Source organism: Archocentrus centrarchus, chromosome 1, assembly GCF_007364275.1.
Source record: "Archocentrus centrarchus isolate MPI-CPG fArcCen1 chromosome 1, fArcCen1, whole genome shotgun sequence".
Lineage (NCBI taxonomy): Eukaryota > Metazoa > Chordata > Actinopteri > Cichliformes > Cichlidae > Archocentrus > Archocentrus centrarchus.
Window position 1 is genome coordinate 18,209,750 of NC_044346.1, and position 20,068 is coordinate 18,229,817.

A 20,068-nucleotide genomic window follows, 5' to 3' on the forward strand; every position below is an offset into this window, starting at 1 on the left:
CAGGTTCTAATGTCACAGAGGCTGAAAGGCTAGTGGCATTCAGAGGTTGCTGCCCATTTAGGCAATATATGCTGGTATAAAAATCTGGGCAGCATGTGATGCAAACGCCAGCTATTGCACCGAACATGCAGGTTTACATTGGAAAGCCGGTTGGGGAAGGCCTAGAGAGGAATCAAGGTGTGAAGGTTGTGTTTGTTATTTTGTTCAAAAACAGTGCTCAAATAAAATGTATTTTTAATACTTGTCCTTATGACTCATTTGTCTTGATTTTAAGTCACCTGGGCAATTTGACCCTGAATAGAAGAGGTGTCTTGTATTAATTTATGAACATCAAGCCATAAAGAAAAACAATTCAAAATGACAAAAAAAAAAAAAGTCCCCAAACTGTTCCCACAAAGTTTGGAGTATGAAATTGTCCAAAATATCTTGGTATGCTGAAGCATTAAGAGTTCCTTTCACTGGAACTAAGGGGCTGAGCCCAACTCCTGAAAAACAACCCCACACCACAATTCCCCTCCACCAAACTTTACACTTGGCACAATACAGTTCTCCTGGCAACCACCAAACCCAGACTCCATCAGACTAGCAGACGGAGAAGCGTGATTCATCACTCCAGAGAACACGTCTCCACTGCTCTAGAGTCCAGTGGCAGCGTGTTTTACACCACTGCATCCGATACTTTGTGTTACGCTTGGTGATCTAAGGCTTGAATGCAGCTGCTCGGCCATGCAGACCCATTCCATGAAGCTCTCTGCACATTGTTCTTGAGCTAATCTTAAGGTAACATGAAGTTTGGAGGTCTGTAGTGACTGACTCTGCAGTTGATTGTGGAATATTTAGCAGCGAGGGAATTTCACAACTAGATTTGTTGCACAGATGGCATCCTGTCACGGTACCACGCTGGAATTCACTGAGCTCCTGAGAGCGACCCATTCTTTCACAAATGTTAGTAGAAGCAGTCTGCATACCTAGGTGCTTGATTTTATACACCTGATTGGAACACCTGAATTTAATTATTTGTATGGGTGAGTGAATACTTTTGGCAGTATAGTGTATTTCACATTATGTCAAGTGTTCGCACCAGCACCACTGATAATGAGTTCTTTTTTCTTACTGATAAAAACCTCATGTATGAATAGGAGCCGTTGGATAGAGGTGGACATACTAAAACAGAAGTAAGGGAGCAGCCCACCGATGGCTAACTCCACCCCTCAGCTTGAGCCGCTGTGATAGAAAAGGGAGAGGACCAGAAAGACTGTAGCTAACAGCCATGGAGGACACCCAGCAGAAACCTGCAAACCCAGAGCCTAGCCCTGCACCCAGTCCAGCACCCAGTCCAGCACCAAGCCCACTACTGGACAGAATTCCGTTGCCTGCACCAAACCATGTGGAGGTTTAGTATTTTACTGCTAATAATTTCTTACACTGTTTGCTCTGATTAATGCTTCTGTGTTTTATAAACTGTCCTTTAACCCAGATGAAATGAGTGTATTGCCTTGTTCCACAAAATGTGCGAAGGCCCAATTGTAATTGCTCTGGTTATTGTTTGTTGTAATTCTCATCTATACTGTAAAGCAGTTTGAGGACCTTTGAACCAACATACCCACCTGGGCAACTCTGCAAAACAGTTTTCAGCTTCTAGAGCATATCTTAGCATATATCTTAACTCTTTTATACTCTTTTATGTCACAGGAGTACGATAGCCTGTAAAGTTAGAATGTGGTGTGTCTATGTAAATCTGCTGATAGCTTTCTACCCAAGTAAATAGGACATATTAGGAAATAGGCAAAAAAAAAAAAAAAAAAAGCCAGGAACACCCACCACTTTTCAATTAGTTAAATAAGTAATGCATTCATGCTAATGGCAGTATTATATGTTATGACGAGCTGTGGAGTTGAGTAGTCGTGTATATTGGCTTTTTTTTAATGCCATTAAATAGAGTTACAATTTCCACACTAATCTGCATATTTCATATTTCTCTATGATCTATCATGTGCTGCCTTTAAAAATATGCTAGGATATCTAGCAAAACTTTTTATCTACCTTGCAATGTGATCACTGACCCACTCTTCTCCATGTTCTGATCCTTCCTTTAAAGCATCTAAATGTGAACCAGATCCAGGTGGTGGTACGCCGCTGCTCAAGTCCGAATGTAACAGAGGAGACAACCTATTTTATTCCTCGTAACCCTGTAGTGGATGCCGGTACCAACACAGATCCACCAGTGGTTTGTTGTCCTTTGCTGCGCAGGTTTTGCCCCTGTCCACCAAGAGGCCTTCTCGCCTCGTTCATCACCAAAGGTAAACAAGGGTGTTGACTTGTTGAGTCATCGATTTCCTCCCAAGCACATTTGTTGTATGAAACTTTGTTTTTCCATCCAAGAATGTGAAAAACTGCAGTTGATGAGTACATAATAGCCAACCCAGTATCATGACAATGCATCTGTCCACTCCAGGAAATCATGTGGATGTCATGCTTTGCCTGTCCTAGGCGTGAAAAAGGAAATGCAGGTTGATTGCAGTAACTTTCAGTACCACCAAGGTGTGATATTTTATTTAAAGCCAACAAGCTGGATGGCTGATATGCATGTAAATATGGCCTCCATACACCTATTGTGTCATTTTTGTTAACCAATATTCATAATGTAGTATCATTTAAATGGCTGATAATCATCAGAAATGTGGTAGAAACATGCTGGCTGAAAATGAAATATTCCACCCTGCTGGTATTACAAGTTACCACAACTTCCTGCAAATACAGCATATTTCACCAAGAGGCAAAGCATGAACTGGACATGGTGGATAGGCGGCTCTGTTACAGGCTTTACCGTGATACCAGGTTGCAGTAGCTCTTGAACTAGCTGAGAAATCCTCTGTCCTCTCCAGTTCTTTTGGCAGCTGTGCTCTTTGGAGTGGTTTGGTCAGTCACGGAGGATGAATGTCTCCCTGGAGGAAACCTGTTTGGCATCACAATACTCTTCATCTCTGCAGTCATTGGTGGCAAACTGGTGGCTCTCATTCATCTGCCCAAACTTCCACGCCTCCCACCACTCCTTGGTAAAGTAGATAATGTGTTTTTTAACTTTACATGCAGGCACTGGTCTATTAATCTAAGTATTTATTCCATATGTATCAGCACAAATGTATCCATAAGAGCCTTGTTGACTGACATCAGCATTGTGCCATAGTGCAGTATTTTACACACTCTCCCAACAAGTGAAAGATCACCAGTTTGATCTTGGGAGAAGACACAAATCCCTTCTGGGTTGCATCACAAAGCGCATCCGAATGAAACACACAGCACCGCTTGAAGGTGACTGACATCGGCATACTGGCAAAATAGATGGCATTTACTGACATCTGTTACATCAGTTTGGGGCTGGCCAAACACATGTCATAAAAGTTTGATAAAGAGGGAAAAGCTTTAAAAAATGTTATGTTTTAATAAATGAGATTTCTTTAGTAAGACAAAAGAAAAAGAGCGCAAAAATATTGTTATATTAAGCACCTGTCCATACCTGGCTTGTCAGTGTTAAGCTTGCATATTTGCAAAGCACATGCAGTTGTAATATTTGGGTTCAGTCATGGTAATGTTGGGAGCAATGTGTTATTACTAGACATAGAAAACTATGCATGCCATGAAGTTATCATTAGCTAAAGTCCTGCTTTAACTGACTCGATACCTACAAATTGGTAATAACCCTGTTCTGCATTTTCAGTGTATTTATTTCAGTATTTCAATATTTGTCATAGTGCACATATTTATGTCAGCATGAGAGTAAAGTTTCTAATAACTGCTTTTCTGAGGACACTCATGCATGGTGATCTGCGTCCTGCAGCTTACTGAACTATACAGAGAGAGGTTTGCTTCATTCTCTGAACTGAGCTCTTGCTGGAGAGCAAGGTCTAATATTTGCAGTGTATGTTTTTATTTAGAAGCTTTAAAAAAAATGTTGCAAAGTATTATAGCCAGCTGCAAAGTTGAGGTTGATGGAAGTTTGATGATCCCTGCTGTGAGTGAGAGGGATGTCAGGTGTGATGGTCTACATTTCCACATTGAAAAAAAAGAGTAGCTGAATCCTGAAATTGAAAACTGAGTACTTACATATCCAAGAAGCTGAATGTTTGGGTGGAGCACTACAAATCAGCTAAAACTAAGCTTGAATTTCTTTAAGAAACCTTTTATTTACATGAGCTAATCAAGTTACTATTAAAGCTTATCCTTGTGTAAACATAAGGTGAAAATAATGTTAATAACTTTCTTCATCAGTATGTATTAAATGCTGGTGCTCTGGAGTTTTGTGTTTTGCATCTTTTTCTTGTAGTTTTAACAGACTCAATAAACTGATGCACAAAGCCAGTGATGTGGTGGGTGAGGAGCTTGACTCGCTGATGGCAGTGTCGGAGAGGAGGAGGCTGCCTAAGCTGCAGGCCATTATGGACAATGACTCCCACCCACTCTACAACATAGTGATGAGGCACAGGAGCGCATTCAGTGCAAGACTCATTACACCAAAATGCACCACAAAGCACCACAGGAGGTCATTCCTACCTGTGGCCATCAGACTCTATAACTCCTCCCTAAATAGGTGACACTACGATTCACCAGTGTAATTTATTATGTGTACATAGACAGTATGTTCCAGTTTTATATCATTATCAGCCACTGCCTTCATTGTTGTACAGTAGGTGTATATATTTCAAATTGATCTCTTTGGTTTTAGATTTTCTGTGTTTTAGTTTTAATTTATTTAAATTAATAGTGTTTTATTCTTTCTATAAACAGATGCTGTTGTAACAACAAAAATTTCCCTCTGGGATCAATAAAGAATTCTGATTCTGATTCTGATAGTTTTAACTTTGATCAGTGATTCCAAAAGTGTGGTCAGGTGCCTCCTGGTGGTCTGCAAAGGTACTACAGGTGTGTCACAGTAATAACAGAAATTCAGTTTGAAATTACTCACGAGTATGTGCAGTTACATATTTATATGCATTTATTTATTTTAACTTTATGAAAGTGAATTAAAACTGGTAATAGGAAGTGGTTAGTTGGTGATAATACTCATTATTCTGAGCTAAATTTACTGCTCTTATATTGAAGTTTGTGTCCCCGTGGCAGGTGCATCACACATTGGCCTTAACTCTTTACATATGACTTGGAGGCGCGGCTGGTCTAGATGATTGTGGCCTATCTGGCTGCTCGTCAGTTATGCTGCTGTTTATCAGAAGGTGAAAAGGTGTTAGTCATCAAAAGTTGTTATTTGCACCGTGCATTGGCATAATATCATGTGACTGTACCGCTAATTTGATCAATTTCCTTGATAATTATCAGGGAAGAATTCTAGCCACTCCTTGTTAGTTTATAACATTGTAAGAAAGATTTGAAGTTTATAACTCTCTAAACATTTTTTTTTTGTGTCCTTTTTAATTTTAAGTAAGTCTTCAAAAGAGGAACCTCGGTTAACAGTTCAGTGTTCATTTCTGCAGTTTTAAGTCAACCACTAACCAGAATGCTGTGTTGTGTAAAAAAAAAAAAAAAAAAGTAAGGTAGTCATTCTGCAGACTAAAAGTTATTTTTGCCAACCCGTCGAAATATGTGCCCTGTATGTTTTTTCTCATACAGTACACATCTTTCTCCATAGATCCAAAGTCATGCTTTTATACATTTTTTCATAGTTTCATTGTTATCTATGATGTGTTGCTTCATAAAAATAAAAAAAAAGTCATAATTAATGAATTTTGTAGCAATGTTGAAGTATTTGACCTGAACATCTGTCTGCGTCACAGCGTTTCAGAAGAAATATGCATTGTTGAAACTTGTATTGTTAGGGTTTCACAGTTTGCAGAGTATTCTGTTTGAGCACTGTGTTCAAAAAGCAGCCTGTGAGCTTTAGTCTTCCTCTGTAGCAGCATGAGAGAGAGCCCCAAAGAATAAACGGTACTTCATGGGAATAAGCTTCACCTTTCTTCCTTCTCGCCCTCTGTTGTGCTTTGCTTCAGGTATGCTGCTGATGGGCTTCCTGCTGAGGAACATCCCAGTTGTTACAGACGGGGTGTACATTGACTTCAGGTGGTCTGCATCCCTGAGGAACATTGCTCTGGCTGTCATCCTGGCGAGAGCTGGTTTGGGGTTGGATCCCATGGTAGGCAGCATACTGTTCATGCTTAATATCTGCACGCAGAGGTAGAAGTACAGTAATTATATCTTAATCTCATCTCTGTTCATATGTTATTCTTATACCAGGGCAGAAAGTATTCTCATAGATAGTTATGCCATTATTTTTGGCATATTGCCTTTAGCAACACGTTATCTGCTTAAGCCTTTGTAAATATTTCTTACAGTTACTTACCTCATCATTCAGTACCATTAAATATGCTTGTTAAAGCTTCCTGTAGCTCTGTGCAAAACCTGTTATCTTTTGCATGATGTTAATGTCTGTTTTCAGGCTTTAAGGAAACTGAAAGCTGTGTGTATACGTGTGGCTGCTGGGCCATGCTTGATAGAGGCTTGCACTGCAGCTCTGATCTCTCACTTCCTCATGGGCTTGCCCTGGGTATGGAGCTTCATCCTTGGGTAAATACAACACTACTCTCACTCATATTTTGAAATAACTGGTTCAATAGAGATATATGAAGGTCCCCAGCTGCAGCCAAACTGGGGACTGAATGAGCCTTAATGATGCATCAAATGATATACCTTGCAAGGGAAATACAGACAACAAGTGTAAGTGTTCTTATGAAAAAAAAAATAAACACAGAAAAAACACACACACACACACTTGCTCAGTGGTAAAAAGTGTGACACAAACTGGAAATGCAGAATGAACGCCTTTAAAGTAAAAGTTGTGACTTACTGCTGCGATCAACACATTTCAAAAGACACAACTTTTAAAATTCTTTGGTCAAGGCAAACGTATTTTAACCCTCGGGCCTGGTCACTGCCAGGAGGATCCCCGATTGGTCTCTAGATTTCCATCTGAACTTCATGTTGGGTTGGTATGTTTGGATTTGGATTAGCTGACCACTCAGCTCTCTAGCTCCACGAGATAGTAGAGAGCTGAGTGGGTGTCAAGTGTTACACTTAAAACACTGCAGGCTGCAATTTGATAAGTTAGACTAACACTGTACAAAACACCGTAGCTGTAAGGAACATGTTCCCACGAAGGAGAGAAAAAACACAAAGTTCTGTCAGGGAGTTAGGAAATCCTGTTACAGTTCCTTAAACTTTAAATAAATACCTGCTTTCTCAGTATTGAGGGCATGAAATAGATCTCTAAAAGCAGGTGTGAGCGATCAGTAGTTGTAAAAAAAACCCCAAAAAACCAAGAAGCTTGGGGTTCATGTGTAAATAGTTTGTTCTTCTCGTGAATGTGTTGCATGTTGTGGTTACTGTGTAGCGTAGCAGCAAGAATGTCCTGTTTGCTGTCAAAACCAAACAGCACATTTTTCTTTTCTATTAATTCTGGATTAAAAACAAATTCAGTCTTCAGTCATGTAATTTGAATACAGACTCTCATGGCAGCTACAGTGTTAAGTGTGCATTAGTCTGCTCAAACCTTTCCTTATGCATGTAGCCAGATGGTAACACTTCATAATAAACATCATTAAGCAGTAATTTGAAAGCTAATTCAATGTTATGTTTGTATGTTTCTGTCCTGAGCCGTTTGCCCAGTGTTTGGTATTTTTTCCTTGACGTTCTGTTTTGTTGTATTTCAGCTGTGTTTTTTTTACAGTTTAGAATTATTGGTCATTTTAGTTTACAAAGTCTTTCTCTTAATTATAGTTTCCTGTTTCTCATTATTCTTCTCGTCTTCCTTGTGTGTCTGTGTTCCTGTGTCTGTGTCATTGGCCCTTGTTCTATATTTAGTTGTGTTGTGTGTTGTGTCAGGTCTGCGTTTGTATCGTGGGCTTTTCCTGTTTTATTTTGACAGTCTCCTGTTCACCGTGTTCAGTTTTGCTTCCCCTGTCTTGTTAGTGTTATTCAGTCCACCTGTCCTTTCCAGCTGTTTCCTCTTGTCTCCTTACTGCATGCATCCTCTGCGTTTTCCTCTGTCCTTTAGCACGTCGTCATCTTTGTTTAGTTTCCCTTTTGAGATCCAAGGTTTTGTGTTTTGGGCTTTATTCCTGCCTTGGAAAATTGGGATTCCGTATTTTAGACTTTATTAAAGATTCTTCATTGAAGCTGCTTTGAGTTCAGCTCTATTGCTTTTATGAGCATTGACTCAATAATGCAATATGTTTTATAAAACAATAATTTTTATTACTCAAACTAATGACATACATACAGACAAATTACATTATTAATGATTAGCAAATACTTTCTATTAAAATGTCACTTTTTAAACAGTAAAACAACAAATCAGATGTGTTTAACCACTAACCACAGTTTTTAAGTTGCTACATCTTTGACGGAGTCGTTGAATGAATGAATCGCCCGTCTTCTCCAAATTGTAGCTTTGTGCTGGGAGCTGTGTCTCCAGCTGTGGTGATTCCCTCCATGCTGCTGCTGCAGAAGGATGGTTATGGCGTAGAGAAGGGCATCCCCACCCTGCTGATGGCTGCAGGCAGCTGTGATGACATTCTTGCCATCACAGGGTTCACCGCATGCTTGGGCATAGCCTTCGCCACAGGTAATCTGCAGATCTTTTTGGCATTTTTGGCCATAGCGGCTTTTGTCTACAGTGGAGAGTGACAGGAAATGGGGGAAAGATACGGGGCACGACACGCGGGCAAATTGGCGACGGGCCGGGATGCGGGCCGGGACGTGAGCCCGCGCCGCCCGCACTGCCCGCACCGCCCGCACCGCCCGCACCGCACCGCCCGCACCGCAACGCGGCGTGTGTATGTGGTCGCCGGTTTCACCACCACCTTATCTCCAGGGCAGAATCTCAGAAAGAATAACTTTTGGCTGTACTTTGTAAAGATCTCAGCAGAGGGTGTGAGTGTGCTGATTACTGTTAACACAGAGTTTTTGGCACCAGTGCATTTTGAATGTCATAACCTGAATTTTAAATTAAAAAAATTTTTTTTTACATCTCTGTATTGCTATAAAAAAAAAGGTACCTGGAAAATAATTCTGCCAGAAAACCTGAGACATTATAAGAGAGAGATGTGGTGCTCAGAGAATGCTGAACTGAAATCAATGGGGAAACTCAGCAACAGCAAAGATAGTGGAAGATGTTTTCTATGGGGATGATCAATGTTATTCACTTCCCCTTTCAGTAGTTTTAATGCCGTGAGTATTCAGTGTGAGTCTTATTCTTATGCAGGCAGTAATGCTCACTTTTTGTGCAGTTTGTCAGTGCAGCTTTGCTGGCCTACTGCTGTTGAATATATGACATTATGCTGAGTTTAAGTTGCAATATTTAGTCTACCTTCACTGACACAAATAGGGAGGGGAAAGTTTTAGAAACACTTATTATATTGTAGTGTAATTTAACAGCACTCATGCTGTAGATGCCAAAATGTCCAACATATTAAGCCTTTTCTAAAACTAGCTAAATAATATGAATGTGGAGTTTTTGCTGGCTTCTGTATTGGACTGCATTATTTTTGGAGACTTGTGTCTGAACTGGCAAATGAGAATCTTTAGGAAATTCACTATTTCACTTGTATTTTTATTTCTGCTGATCCTTCTAGGTCCAACTTGGTACAACCTCCTCAGAGGGGTGCTGGAGGTGGCAGGAGGGATGGTTGCTGGGATTCTTTTGGGCTTTCTCATCCAGTACTTCCCTAGTGTCGACCAGGTAGTCAAGTTATCAGTGCCAAGATGACATGAGCCTCTTTTACTGTTGTCCTTACACTAGTTGACACCACAGCCTTGGTGTGAAACAGTAAGGCAACAGCCACCAGTGCTTGTATGGAAAAAACAGTGTAGTGTTTATTTTTATTATTGAAGTATAACCTTGTTTCCAATAAAACTGCAGATTGTATCCCTGTATTTAACTGAAGATGTGGCATCCTTGACCCCCCCCCCCAAAAAAAAACAAAAAAAACTGATTTTGGTTTTATCACACCATTTTTGGCTTTTGTTTTTATTTTAAATGAGCTTCTTCCCAGAGAAAAGGATGCCACTAATAGATATTGCTTTAATACCTTTATCATAGTGTAGCGTAGTTTTAAGCTGTATTTCCTGATGCAGCAACAAATTGTTATCTGATTTTTCAGTTGAGTTCCTGAGAACGCTACATAATTGTGAATTGTAACTGTTTATAATAAATTGCTGAGTCATGATGATCACAGCAGCTCAGTTTATTGTCAGTTTAGCTTTTTTTTTTTCTTACCACAAATAATGACGTCTCCAAATTCTCTGCAATTATACTTTGAAACTGTTCGTCTTATATTGTTGAGCTTATTTGTTCATACAGTCTATAAAAAAGGCTGACTGCCTGTCGTTGTACTATTTTCATTTAAATATAGTCAAATTTATATTTATAAGGACAACAGTTGGTTGACCAAAGTGCTGTACCACCAAAAGAAATAAAATAATAGAACAAAAAAAAAAAACAGCTAAAATAAAAAACAGAATGGAAAGACGTGGAAAACGACAAAGGTAAAAAGTAATCAAAACTCTTTCTGGTTTAAAATGAATTTTTAAATTGGTTTGAAAAATGTGTAATGTTGGAGAGGCCCTGATGTGGAAGGCCAGCTTGTTCCACCATGTAGGAGAAACTGCTGTAAAGGTCCAGTCTCCTGTTTTAATGTCAATCTCAGGACAGCTAGGAGCATCTGTTCAGCAGACCTCTGTGATCCACTTGGAGTGGGTAAAGTTAATAGATCAGAGAAGTAAGGGGGCCCCAATCCAAGCAATGACTTGGAAACAAGCAATAAAATCTTAAAATAAATTCTAAAACTGACTGACAGCCAATGTAAGGAAGCCAGTATGGGTGATTATGTGGTCTCGCTTGCATGAGCCAGTTTAGAGCCGCATACAGTTTTGGACCAGCTGCAATCAGCCAGGCAGGAACAGACTGACACCCGAATAAGGACTTTTACAATAGTCGAGCACAGACTAAATGAGGCGTGAGGATCCTCTTCAGTCTCTGAGGTAGAGACAAAGCTTCACCTTTGCAAGCAACACAAAGTTGAAAAAGCTAGCTTTAACACAAGTGTTTATTTGTTCATCAAGAGTGAAAGTGCTGTCAACCATCACTCCTAAATTTTTTTGCAAATGATTTCTTCTAGATCATTAAAAGGCTGAGACTGTGGAGGTCAGGGGTTCCAAACAATATGACTTCCATTTACCGTTCATTTAAATTAAGAAAATTTAAAGCCATTTGCGTATTAAGTCTTCCAGACTGCCCAGTAAGGCTTTTGCACCTTAAACATGTGGTTTAAATAATTTGGAAACCATTTCTAATCATTTTTTGTCAGAGCATCAAAACCTTCTAGAAACAGGGCTGTAACACAATACACAATACAATACAACACTGCAGAGGAAGAAAAAAATTATGAGTTGCAAAAAACACAAAAAAGTATGCAACAAAACTGATCTGAGATGACTCACCGCTTTATTATTTATTAAATAATGCATATTGTATTTCTATTTACTTCTATAAAAATCTACTGTAACTGTTCACCATTTCTTCTAGAAACACTTGGTGATGAAGCGTTCCTTCTTGGTGCTGGGTCTGTCCATCTTTGCCGTGTTTGGCAGCGGTGTGGCAGGCTTTCCTGGCTCTGGAGCCCTCTGCACCTTGGTGCTGGCATTCCTGGCTGGCCTCGGCTGGGGGACAGAAAAGGTAACAACAGACGCCTCTCATATCTACAGTCTGTACTCTACGTTTTTGAGGTCTGTTTGCAGTTTTCCAGCTTTAGAGGTGAATTTTGACATGGTTAACTCATCAGAAACTTATCTTTAATTTCTCTTAATCTACCTGCTTGTGCAGTATGTATCTCATCAGTATATTAGTAATTAAATGTCTGCAGTGAAGCCTTATTAAGCATGCTCCTCATTCTCTTTGTCTCGAGGCACGTGTGGAGGAAGTGTTAGTGTGGGCGTGGAATGTGTTTCAGCCTCTTCTCTTTGGACTGATTGGAGCCGAGATTCGAGTCTCTGAGTTGGAGAGACACTCAGTTGGTGAGACCACACAGCCTCTGAAATAACACACAGTGAGATAGCCGTTATCACTGTGAGAAATTCAAATATTACTGTATGTATGAAAATATATTTGCATAGCCAAAAAAAGAGGCAACGTGAGAGTTGTTTCTTCTTCCTGTCCTGTAAATAATACTCCTGCCTGTGTTAGCGCATTACAGCAGTACAAGACTAACTTAATATGAAATGTTAGTCTTACACAAATCAGTGCAACTGAAACAACATTACACATCATTTTCTTGGACTTATTTTTATGGGATTTATATGCTGTTGTCCCCATATGACTTTTGTCTTTCTAGGTCTGGGTGTAGCCTGTCTACTGATTGCTCTGCTCGTTAGAGTATCGTTAACCTTCGTCTGTGTGTTGTTTGCGGGCTTCAACATGAGGGAAAAAGTGTTCATAGCCCTAGCGTGGATGCCTAAAGCAACAGTGCAAGTATGTCTGAGCTAGTATTACTTCTGTTTCTTTACCAGAAAGCCATTGTTCCTCTGCAAATTGAAGTCTTCCTTTGTGGTAATAAATGTCGTGCCACTGATTACAGCTGACACATTACAGTTTGTCTTTATCAGGCAGCTATAGGCTCCACAGCTTTGGACATGGCGAGGATAAAGGATGACAAGCAGCTGCAGAAGTACGGCATGGACGTGCTGACTGTGGCTGTGCTCAGCATCCTTCTCACAGCCCCTGTAGGGGCGCTAATCATAGGGCTCTGTGGGCCATGCCTGCTCCAGAAACCAAAGAACCCAGTCAGTGGTGAGCGAGTCAAACCCAATTTATCAGCTTTTTTCTTGGGTATGTAAAGTCATTCTTTTGAAAATTCAACTCAGCAACCCTTTCTGACCTTGCTTCGTAGTTTGAGTGGTGAGCATCTTTCCCTTGTAGACAGTTTTCCAGCTTCACCCTTGTGACAGAAAGATTTGCATAGCTTTAGGTCACTTCTGTTTACCGTGTCATTCAGCAGCTTCATGATTTTTACATGCACACAACAGCTGTATTGTTGCCATCACTGAAAGGACATTCAGTTATTCACAGTGCAAAAGTGCAACTCATTTTATTTTTGCAGCATTTATTTATTTTTTTTTGCCTGAATTTTATTCTTTTTTTCTACCTGTCTCCTCTTCCTCTCTTAGGCACTGCAGCAGGAGGTGAAGATGACAGTGAAGCTCCCGTCACCTATGAAAGTACACTCTGATGTCAAGTGAGAGAGGACATTTTAAGAGACTCCTCACACCTCAGATATTTGAACTTTTCTCTGGCCACTGAGTGGCTCTCGTCTCTGGTTGTTCAGCTCTCATGAATCATTTTGTATTTATAGCCTCTGGTGATTTCCAGGCCTAACACTCCAAACAAATGAACCACCGTCCCACCGTCGTTGTGAGGAATACAAATAGGTCATACTTTTATAAAGGGTTGGGGTTTAAGAGCACTAAATCCAGAATATTTCAATTTTTTATGATTAGATTGCTGTTAACTATTTACTGCACTTTGACTCGAAAGGTAATCCTGTGTTTTATTCTAAGGGTCTTCTTTCCTGGTGGTTGGGGGGGGGTTATACTACGATGAAGAGGCACATTTAAGTTTTAGGCACCCTACATCTTAATGCTGTGTTTGCGTACTTTGTTTTATTTGTATGCGTTTTAGCCATCTGTCAGTGAGTAGTGTAGTTTACAAAGACTCAGATCTGTGTAATCCACAATACTTTAAGCATAACGCTGCTAAATGTCCACTGTTGATGTCGATCATGTCCGTATTTGCAAAAACTGTATAAATCCAACATTTTATAATTTAAGGACAAAAGTAGAATTTTCACTACTGTTATATAGTTTTTTATTACAGACTGTATGTAGTGTTACTTAAGATGTATTTGATTTTAATTTATATGACCTAACTGAAAAGGTTTTGTATTAGAAGCTTTTTATGGATTTTTTTCCACATTTTTTTTTTTTTATCCAAATATTCTTTAAACAATAAATGAGAAAACACACCAAGAATAATCATCGATCTTTAGTACGGGTGCAGTTAAAGCTTAAATTATTCAATTGTGTTTACTGCTTTCTTTCTGGTCACACTAGCAGTGTGGTTCTAGGGAGGGTGAGTGAGCAAAGCTATCAGTGTGGTCCTGGCAGAAATCACTCTATTGGATACATTGCTGTGAAATTAGATATTTATGGTATCAGAAGATGAATGGCGGTCTACTAACTTTCATGCTTCCAACGGGCCTGAGATTTCAGTTAACCAGTGAATCAGATGGTTTGTCACGTAGTTTTGTAGAGATGTTCATGTTCCACAGACAACTTATTAAAACTCTGGTGGCTTTCCTTGTAACCCTAATAAAAAGACCTCATTTGTTCTGAAGACTAACATGTCTCAACACTTGTCATGAAATCTGGCTAAAAAGAAAAAAAAAATCATGTCCACTTCATAACGCTTTCCATTTCCACCTTTTCCTAGGAGACAGTTAGCTAGTTTACCTGCTAAAAATTAGCAGCAGTCTTGCAGAGCCCCTTTTAACTCCAAAATTAAGAAGCAGACAACACGATGCAGCTCATTCATTTAACATTTAACCAACTAAAGACAACATGAAATGTTTCACAAGTGTAACTGTGAAAGATGCCAAAGTTCTCTTTATTTCTACATCTAATATGAATAAATTCACACTGTGGTCTTGCAAAATTTGTGAATAGTTATTCAGATTTTGTAAAAAAAAAAAAAAAAAAAAAAAAAAAAATTCAGATTAATAGCCATTAATTAAATTTTCCAAGAAATCAGCTTCATACAGATATGACAGTACAGAATTCTAAGAAGAGGTTTTCAAACATCAAAGGTTTAGTGAAACTGCATTTATCTTGAAATTACTTTGATACGTTTGAAATGTCTGACAGCAGAATTGAATACAAAATGTAAAATGAGCAAAACAGATTTAAAGAATAAACAGCCTCCCATACACACAATAACTTAGAATATGTCACATCCATTAAGTGTGGAAATGTATGTTAGTATTTGGCACACATATCTGAAGCAAATGAAAGTCGGGGAAAAAGAAAAAAAAAAAAAAAAAAAGGCAAGCTGTCCAAAATCATCCAAAATGAAGAAAGGTCAGACTAGTTTTGAGGACTCCATTTAAACAGTCATTTATCTTCAAAACCTCTCCCCTGATGGCTTCACATTATATAAATTCATCACAAAGTCACTTAGTTATGTTTCAAGTTTCCCCCTCAAAGTGGTCCCAAATGAAACTGCTGTTCTGTTAAACAGCAAAAGGTGAATGATGAACAAAAAGGCCCACACAAAAACAAAACAAAAAGTGAAACTTCCCACATTGGAAACTGTCACTGAGCTAACCAACCAACACACAGGTTTCAGACTGAACTGTATTTTTAACTAAATACGACACCAAGACAAAGAAAACAATCTACAAAATGTTAAGGGTAAAAATAATCGATCTGCGGTCAATTATAGTATCTTCTTTTTGAGTATGAGTGGTCCCACGTTGTCTCCAGTCAGCTCGTTGTGCTTTAAGTGTGACTTGTCACATACAGGAAACTAAAACAGGAAACAATATTAACTGATCAGACAGAATGCCCAAACACATGTCCCAGCTTATCTAGAAGTTTTTATCAATAAATCATAAGTTTTAATTACGATGTTTTTTAAAAATGTAGTTGGTGAAAAATAAGGCTAACTGTGCCCCCAGGTTAGTCCCGGTGCAGTTCACACACTGAAGGCCAGAAAATAAGAATCAACTTACAGTTTTGGAGCGCCAGCAGCGACAGTAACACACATTTGCGCTGTTCAGGTCCTCAATGTCTATCTCATTGACCACTTTTGGGTTCTCCTTCTGGATCTTCAGATTGATCAGGCTGTCTCTTTGCTTCTTCTTCTTAGGCAGAAAAGGGCGAATGGTGAGATAGCCGAGCAAAGCCAGGATCCCCAAGAGAGGAAGCAACCGGAGCCACTCGGACACTAAGGATGTTTTGCATACATAATATACACACACATTAGCAAAAGTACAAAAACACAGGCATACAATGTGCAACTGACATTTAAGTGCCTAAAACCAGTATCAACTACTGGCTGGGCAGAGGAGATGTTAGAGGCACCACAATCTGACACTTCAGATTAGAAATTGATGAAATACTGAGATTATCAAAATTTACTTGGGGTGAACTACTCAAATACAGAGTATATACATGAGAAACAATATTTCCACTATAAGCACCATTTCATGTTTGTTTCAGGTTCTGCTGGAGGTTTCTTCCTGTTAAAAGGGAGTTTTTTGCTTCCCATTGTCACCAAGTGCTTGCTCATTGGGGTGGGGTGGGGTCATGTGACTATTGAGGTACCATTTGCCAGGCGTGACAGAAAATGTCTGCAACAGTGCTGTGTGCCTATACATAAACCTTTCCTCATGCTGATGTATTTTATTTTGCAAAATGAGGGATTTATGTTAAATGTGAATCACCTGAATTTGGGGAATAGGCAAACTCTCGTTTCCATTTTTCTTCCAGTCCACTGAGGACAAAATCCCATCTGATCAGCATTTCTAATGTATTATTACACTCGATCCAATGAGAGTATCATGTCGCACCAACAGCTACCAGGGGAAATGCCACACTGAGACCCAAAGAATGCTCTGGGGAAAACCTGTCTTACAGTCCACCATATGTTGTGAAGGCACAGTGAGGATTAAACACAGCTGTGTAATTTCACAATTAGCGTCCAGTTAGACCCCAGCTCTGGGAACTTTTGATAATACCCTCATGCGAGTTAAAAGGATTCTGATGCCTAATGGGACATTTCTAATCCTTAATCCTATTAACAAATTGCGCTCAGTTCAAAAGGGATGTGGTTGCACGTGGATAAATGGAAATGTATCGTCGCCTAATCTGAACTGACTGACTGCACTGCTTATGAAGAAACAGGACCTTCATATATGGGCTTTTACTAGTGGGTGAGTATTAACAACGCAGTTGGGCATTATACCAGTGTTGTACTTTCTCCACAAAGGTCACCTGGGGTCAGTAAGTGATGTAAATGACATTATCAGAGGGTACATGTGATATTCAGTGTGCCCTGGTCATGGTCATGCCACTATAAGGTATAAACTGCATGCTTCCTTCAGACACACTAGAAGCTATTATAACCACATATGCCTTGCTTTCCATGTGCACAGCAGCCACAAGGTAATAAAATCCAAAACTTTCCAAAGATCTGTGCTGGCTGAAGAGATCACATTTTTCACTTGGCTTCTTAAAGTGCTGCTTCACTTCTTCTTTTCCTTAATTTAAATTGTGCAGAAGTTGCAAATAAGTTTTTTAAATCAGCATTTACTTTCTCACACTGGTTCAGCAGATACTACGTGTGATGTTAACAGTGGTAAAAGGTTCATCTAAATTAGTCAGTGGCGCTGGGACCACAGGCAGGGCTTGTCAGTATGCAAACAGGGCCCTGGGGGCAGTCTTAATACAGATGCATTTGTATGATATAGTCAAAGTAATTCAAAATACTTCTGCAGGAGCTCCACCAGATGACCAGCCCGTGCAAAACAATGTGTTAAAAGCTTGTTTATCCAAAAAAAAAAACAAAAAACAGTTTGGCCAGTGCCCTAATGAGTATGATGATTAAGAAAAATCGATTTTATACGCAAATAATTAGCATAACACTACTTGTTGGAATTAACAGGACTTCACTTACAAAAAGACATTTTGCAATTTATAACATGTAGAGCATTCATGGTTAATCTCATGAGTGACTAAACATTCAAAGAGACAAGCAAACTAAAGCGAGAGGAACGCTTTTCAACAAGAACGACCTTAAGGTCACTACTTTGTCTTTGCTACACACAAGCGCAAAAAAGTACGCTAACCAGTTTAATGGCGTAAAGAAGCACTCTACGACATAACCCGTGTTCTGTAGGATACAGCTCTTCACGACACAACTAAAGCAACGTTTGCACATGCAGCTAGCTAAGGTTAAAAAAAAAGAAGAAAAAAAAAACTGTCCACGATGAGTTTACTAATCATCTCCCCTGGACTGTCCGAACTGCAGCACAGCAGATGCTAATTACCTGTTAACCTCGCAAATCCGCCGATGGTCTCCGGTAGCGGTAGCCTCTTGAGGTAGGCTGGAAGCTGAACTTTTATTATCTTTGCAATCGTTTCTAAAACCATCTTGAAACACTCAGTTGAGACGCTTTTGTGTTTGACTTGGATAGTTCCTGAGGTTCGTTTATGTCACGGCGTTCATTACTAAGCGCAGCTTCTTGCCGGTACGTAAGCCCCGTCCGGAGAAAAGAAAAAAACAACTGAAGATCAGCGTAAACATCTCTGTGAATATACGTAACGATGACATGTGACGGTGGCGTCAGACCAATCAGCGTCGGAGGAGTTGGTGGTCTATGATTGGACAACTTGAATTTGGCGTGAAGAAGCCTGCTTCTGTTATTTTATGTGCCCTTTCTGAAATGGGGTGTGTGCTCAGACTATAAACCGGTTCATATTCTGTGTGTGTGTGTGTGTGTGTGTGTGTGTGTGTGTGTGTGTGTGTGTGTGTGTGTGTGTGTGTGTTCGTTCGTGCACGCGCACACGCAGAGTACATGCTCCTCATGAATAATGATTAGCTTGCATTTTCCCCCTTACTAGTTTACCCACCGCCCCAACACACACACACTTTTTTTTTCTTGCACATTTTACACATATGTAACTGTAAATTTGCCGCAATAATAAAAACACTGTTGCCTCACAGCAAGAAGGTCCTAGTCTTCAAATCCAGCCTGGGGCCTTTTTGTGTGGAGTGCATGCCCTCACTGTATGTGTGGGTTGCTCCAGGTACTCCAGCTTCCTCCCACAGTTCAAACATGCATGAGGTTAGGTTATCCTGGTGATTCTAAATGAGTGTGAATGTTTGCCTGTCTTCGTGTGTTGGTTGCAGCAGTTTGGCAACCTGTCCACAGTGTACCGTGCCCCTTGCCTCATGACAGCTGGGATAGGCTCCAGCGCCCCTGCAACCCTGAATTGGATAAGTGGAAAAAGATGGAAAATGCTATATGACTCACTGGGATTAAAGCCAGATAGGACTGAGAAGCAGTTGCATAAAGACAAGGTAAACTTAGAAAGGTGATCAAATGTGTCTGAACAGTGTATAATATGACTTGTTTTGCTCAGCATAACGTGACACCTCTGAAAATGATTGACTACAAATTCCCCTCAAACTGTTGAAAAAAGGTGCACCTTTCTATAATTACAGCTACTGAACATTCCCCCAGTTACTTTCTACTCTGCTTCATTTTCAGAAACATATAAATCACAGTAAACTCATGTAGGATAAGCTTTTTGTTGTTAGGTAAGTCTGCAACAATACACTTTCATTTTTGCTTTAAATAAAACTGGATTTCCAAAGAGAGCCAAACAAACAAACAAACAAACAAACAAAAAAAAAAAAACAAAAACGGAGAGTTTTAAGCCTAATCTTAAAGATGGACACCCTGGTATGCTACAGCAAACAAATCTATGCTGGACTGCAGAGAATTTAGGTAAAGCTCAGAATCACTGCATGCACCTTGTTTACAAGATCAGGTAACATGAAGACTGAGATCACCAGCATAAACTGTTCCAAAGTACCAAGATGACATATTTGTGTTTATTTTTATAGCAAATAGGATTCTTTTTTAAACCTGCCAGATGTTGTCTTATACAAAGTTACCATGTGTCAAGATTTGTTTGCAATTTATTGTTATTGCTTAGAAGGTCAAAAACCCTTTGTTTAAAAATAAATAAATAAATAAAATAAATAAATCTTTATTTCTGTTTTAGGGTGACTTTTAGCGGAATTATCCACATACATGTAACTTAAACGCCCTCTAGTGTTGACACTACACTAATGCTGCCTTCAAGTACATTGTCAGAACTTCATTACCCATAGTTCATTGTCGGTTCAAGTATCCGACTGCTTCGCCTGATTTTTTTTGTTTGT

General features: G+C 39.5%; 2 protein-coding genes across 3 annotated transcripts; one reads left to right on the top strand and one right to left on the bottom strand.

The window, feature by feature from the left end:
* Positions 1–1,233: 1,233 nt before the first annotated feature.
* Positions 1,234–14,667, top strand: LOC115799258 (sodium/hydrogen exchanger 9B2). 2 transcript variants are annotated; one of them, XM_030756359.1, is made up of 12 exons: positions 1,234–1,393; positions 2,099–2,300; positions 2,886–3,056; positions 6,000–6,142; positions 6,446–6,573; positions 8,454–8,629; positions 9,639–9,745; positions 11,591–11,740; positions 11,970–12,078; positions 12,396–12,532; positions 12,667–12,889; positions 13,228–14,667. In XM_030756359.1, the coding sequence occupies exons 1-12, from the start codon at positions 1,271–1,273 to the stop codon at positions 13,287–13,289; spliced, it is 1,731 nt and encodes a 576-aa protein (XP_030612219.1). In that variant the 5' UTR covers positions 1,234–1,270; the 3' UTR covers positions 13,290–14,667. The 2 variants fall into 2 exon arrangements, with proteins under 2 accessions (XP_030612219.1, XP_030612301.1); XM_030756441.1 differs by having other exon boundaries at positions 12,667–12,850.
* A 163-nt stretch (positions 14,668–14,830) lies between these two features.
* cisd2 (CDGSH iron sulfur domain 2) lies at positions 14,831–18,378 on the bottom strand. The gene is made up of 3 exons (XM_030756888.1): positions 18,165–18,378; positions 15,846–16,060; positions 14,831–15,640 (listed from the first exon to the last, which is right to left on the bottom strand). Exons 1-3 carry the CDS (start codon positions 18,265–18,267, stop codon positions 15,551–15,553), a joined length of 408 nt encoding a protein of 135 aa, XP_030612748.1. The 5' UTR covers positions 18,268–18,378; the 3' UTR covers positions 14,831–15,550.
* Positions 18,379–20,068: the final 1,690 nt, after the last annotated feature.

Bases quoted from the DNA above. Each gene is read 5' to 3' on its own strand.
- LOC115799258 (XM_030756359.1), top strand. From the start codon at position 1,271: ATGGAGGACACCCAGCAGAAACCTGCAAACCCAGAGCCTAGCCCTGCA. The intron at 9,746-11,590 runs GTAGTCAAGTTA...CATTTCTTCTAG, and splicing joins ACTTCCCTAGTGTCGACCAG to AAACACTTGGTGATGAAGCG. The intron at 12,890-13,227 runs GTATGTAAAGTC...TTCCTCTCTTAG, and splicing joins TTTATCAGCTTTTTTCTTGG to GCACTGCAGCAGGAGGTGAA.
- cisd2 (XM_030756888.1), bottom strand. From the start codon at position 18,267: ATGGTTTTAGAAACGATTGCAAAGATAATAAAAGTTCAGCTTCCAGCC. The intron at 16,061-18,164 runs GTAATTAGCATC...AAACATCCTTAG, and splicing joins CGGATTTGCGAGGTTAACAG to TGTCCGAGTGGCTCCGGTTG. The intron at 15,641-15,845 runs GTAAGTTGATTC...TTCCTGTTTTAG, and splicing joins GCTGCTGGCGCTCCAAAACT to TTTCCTGTATGTGACAAGTC.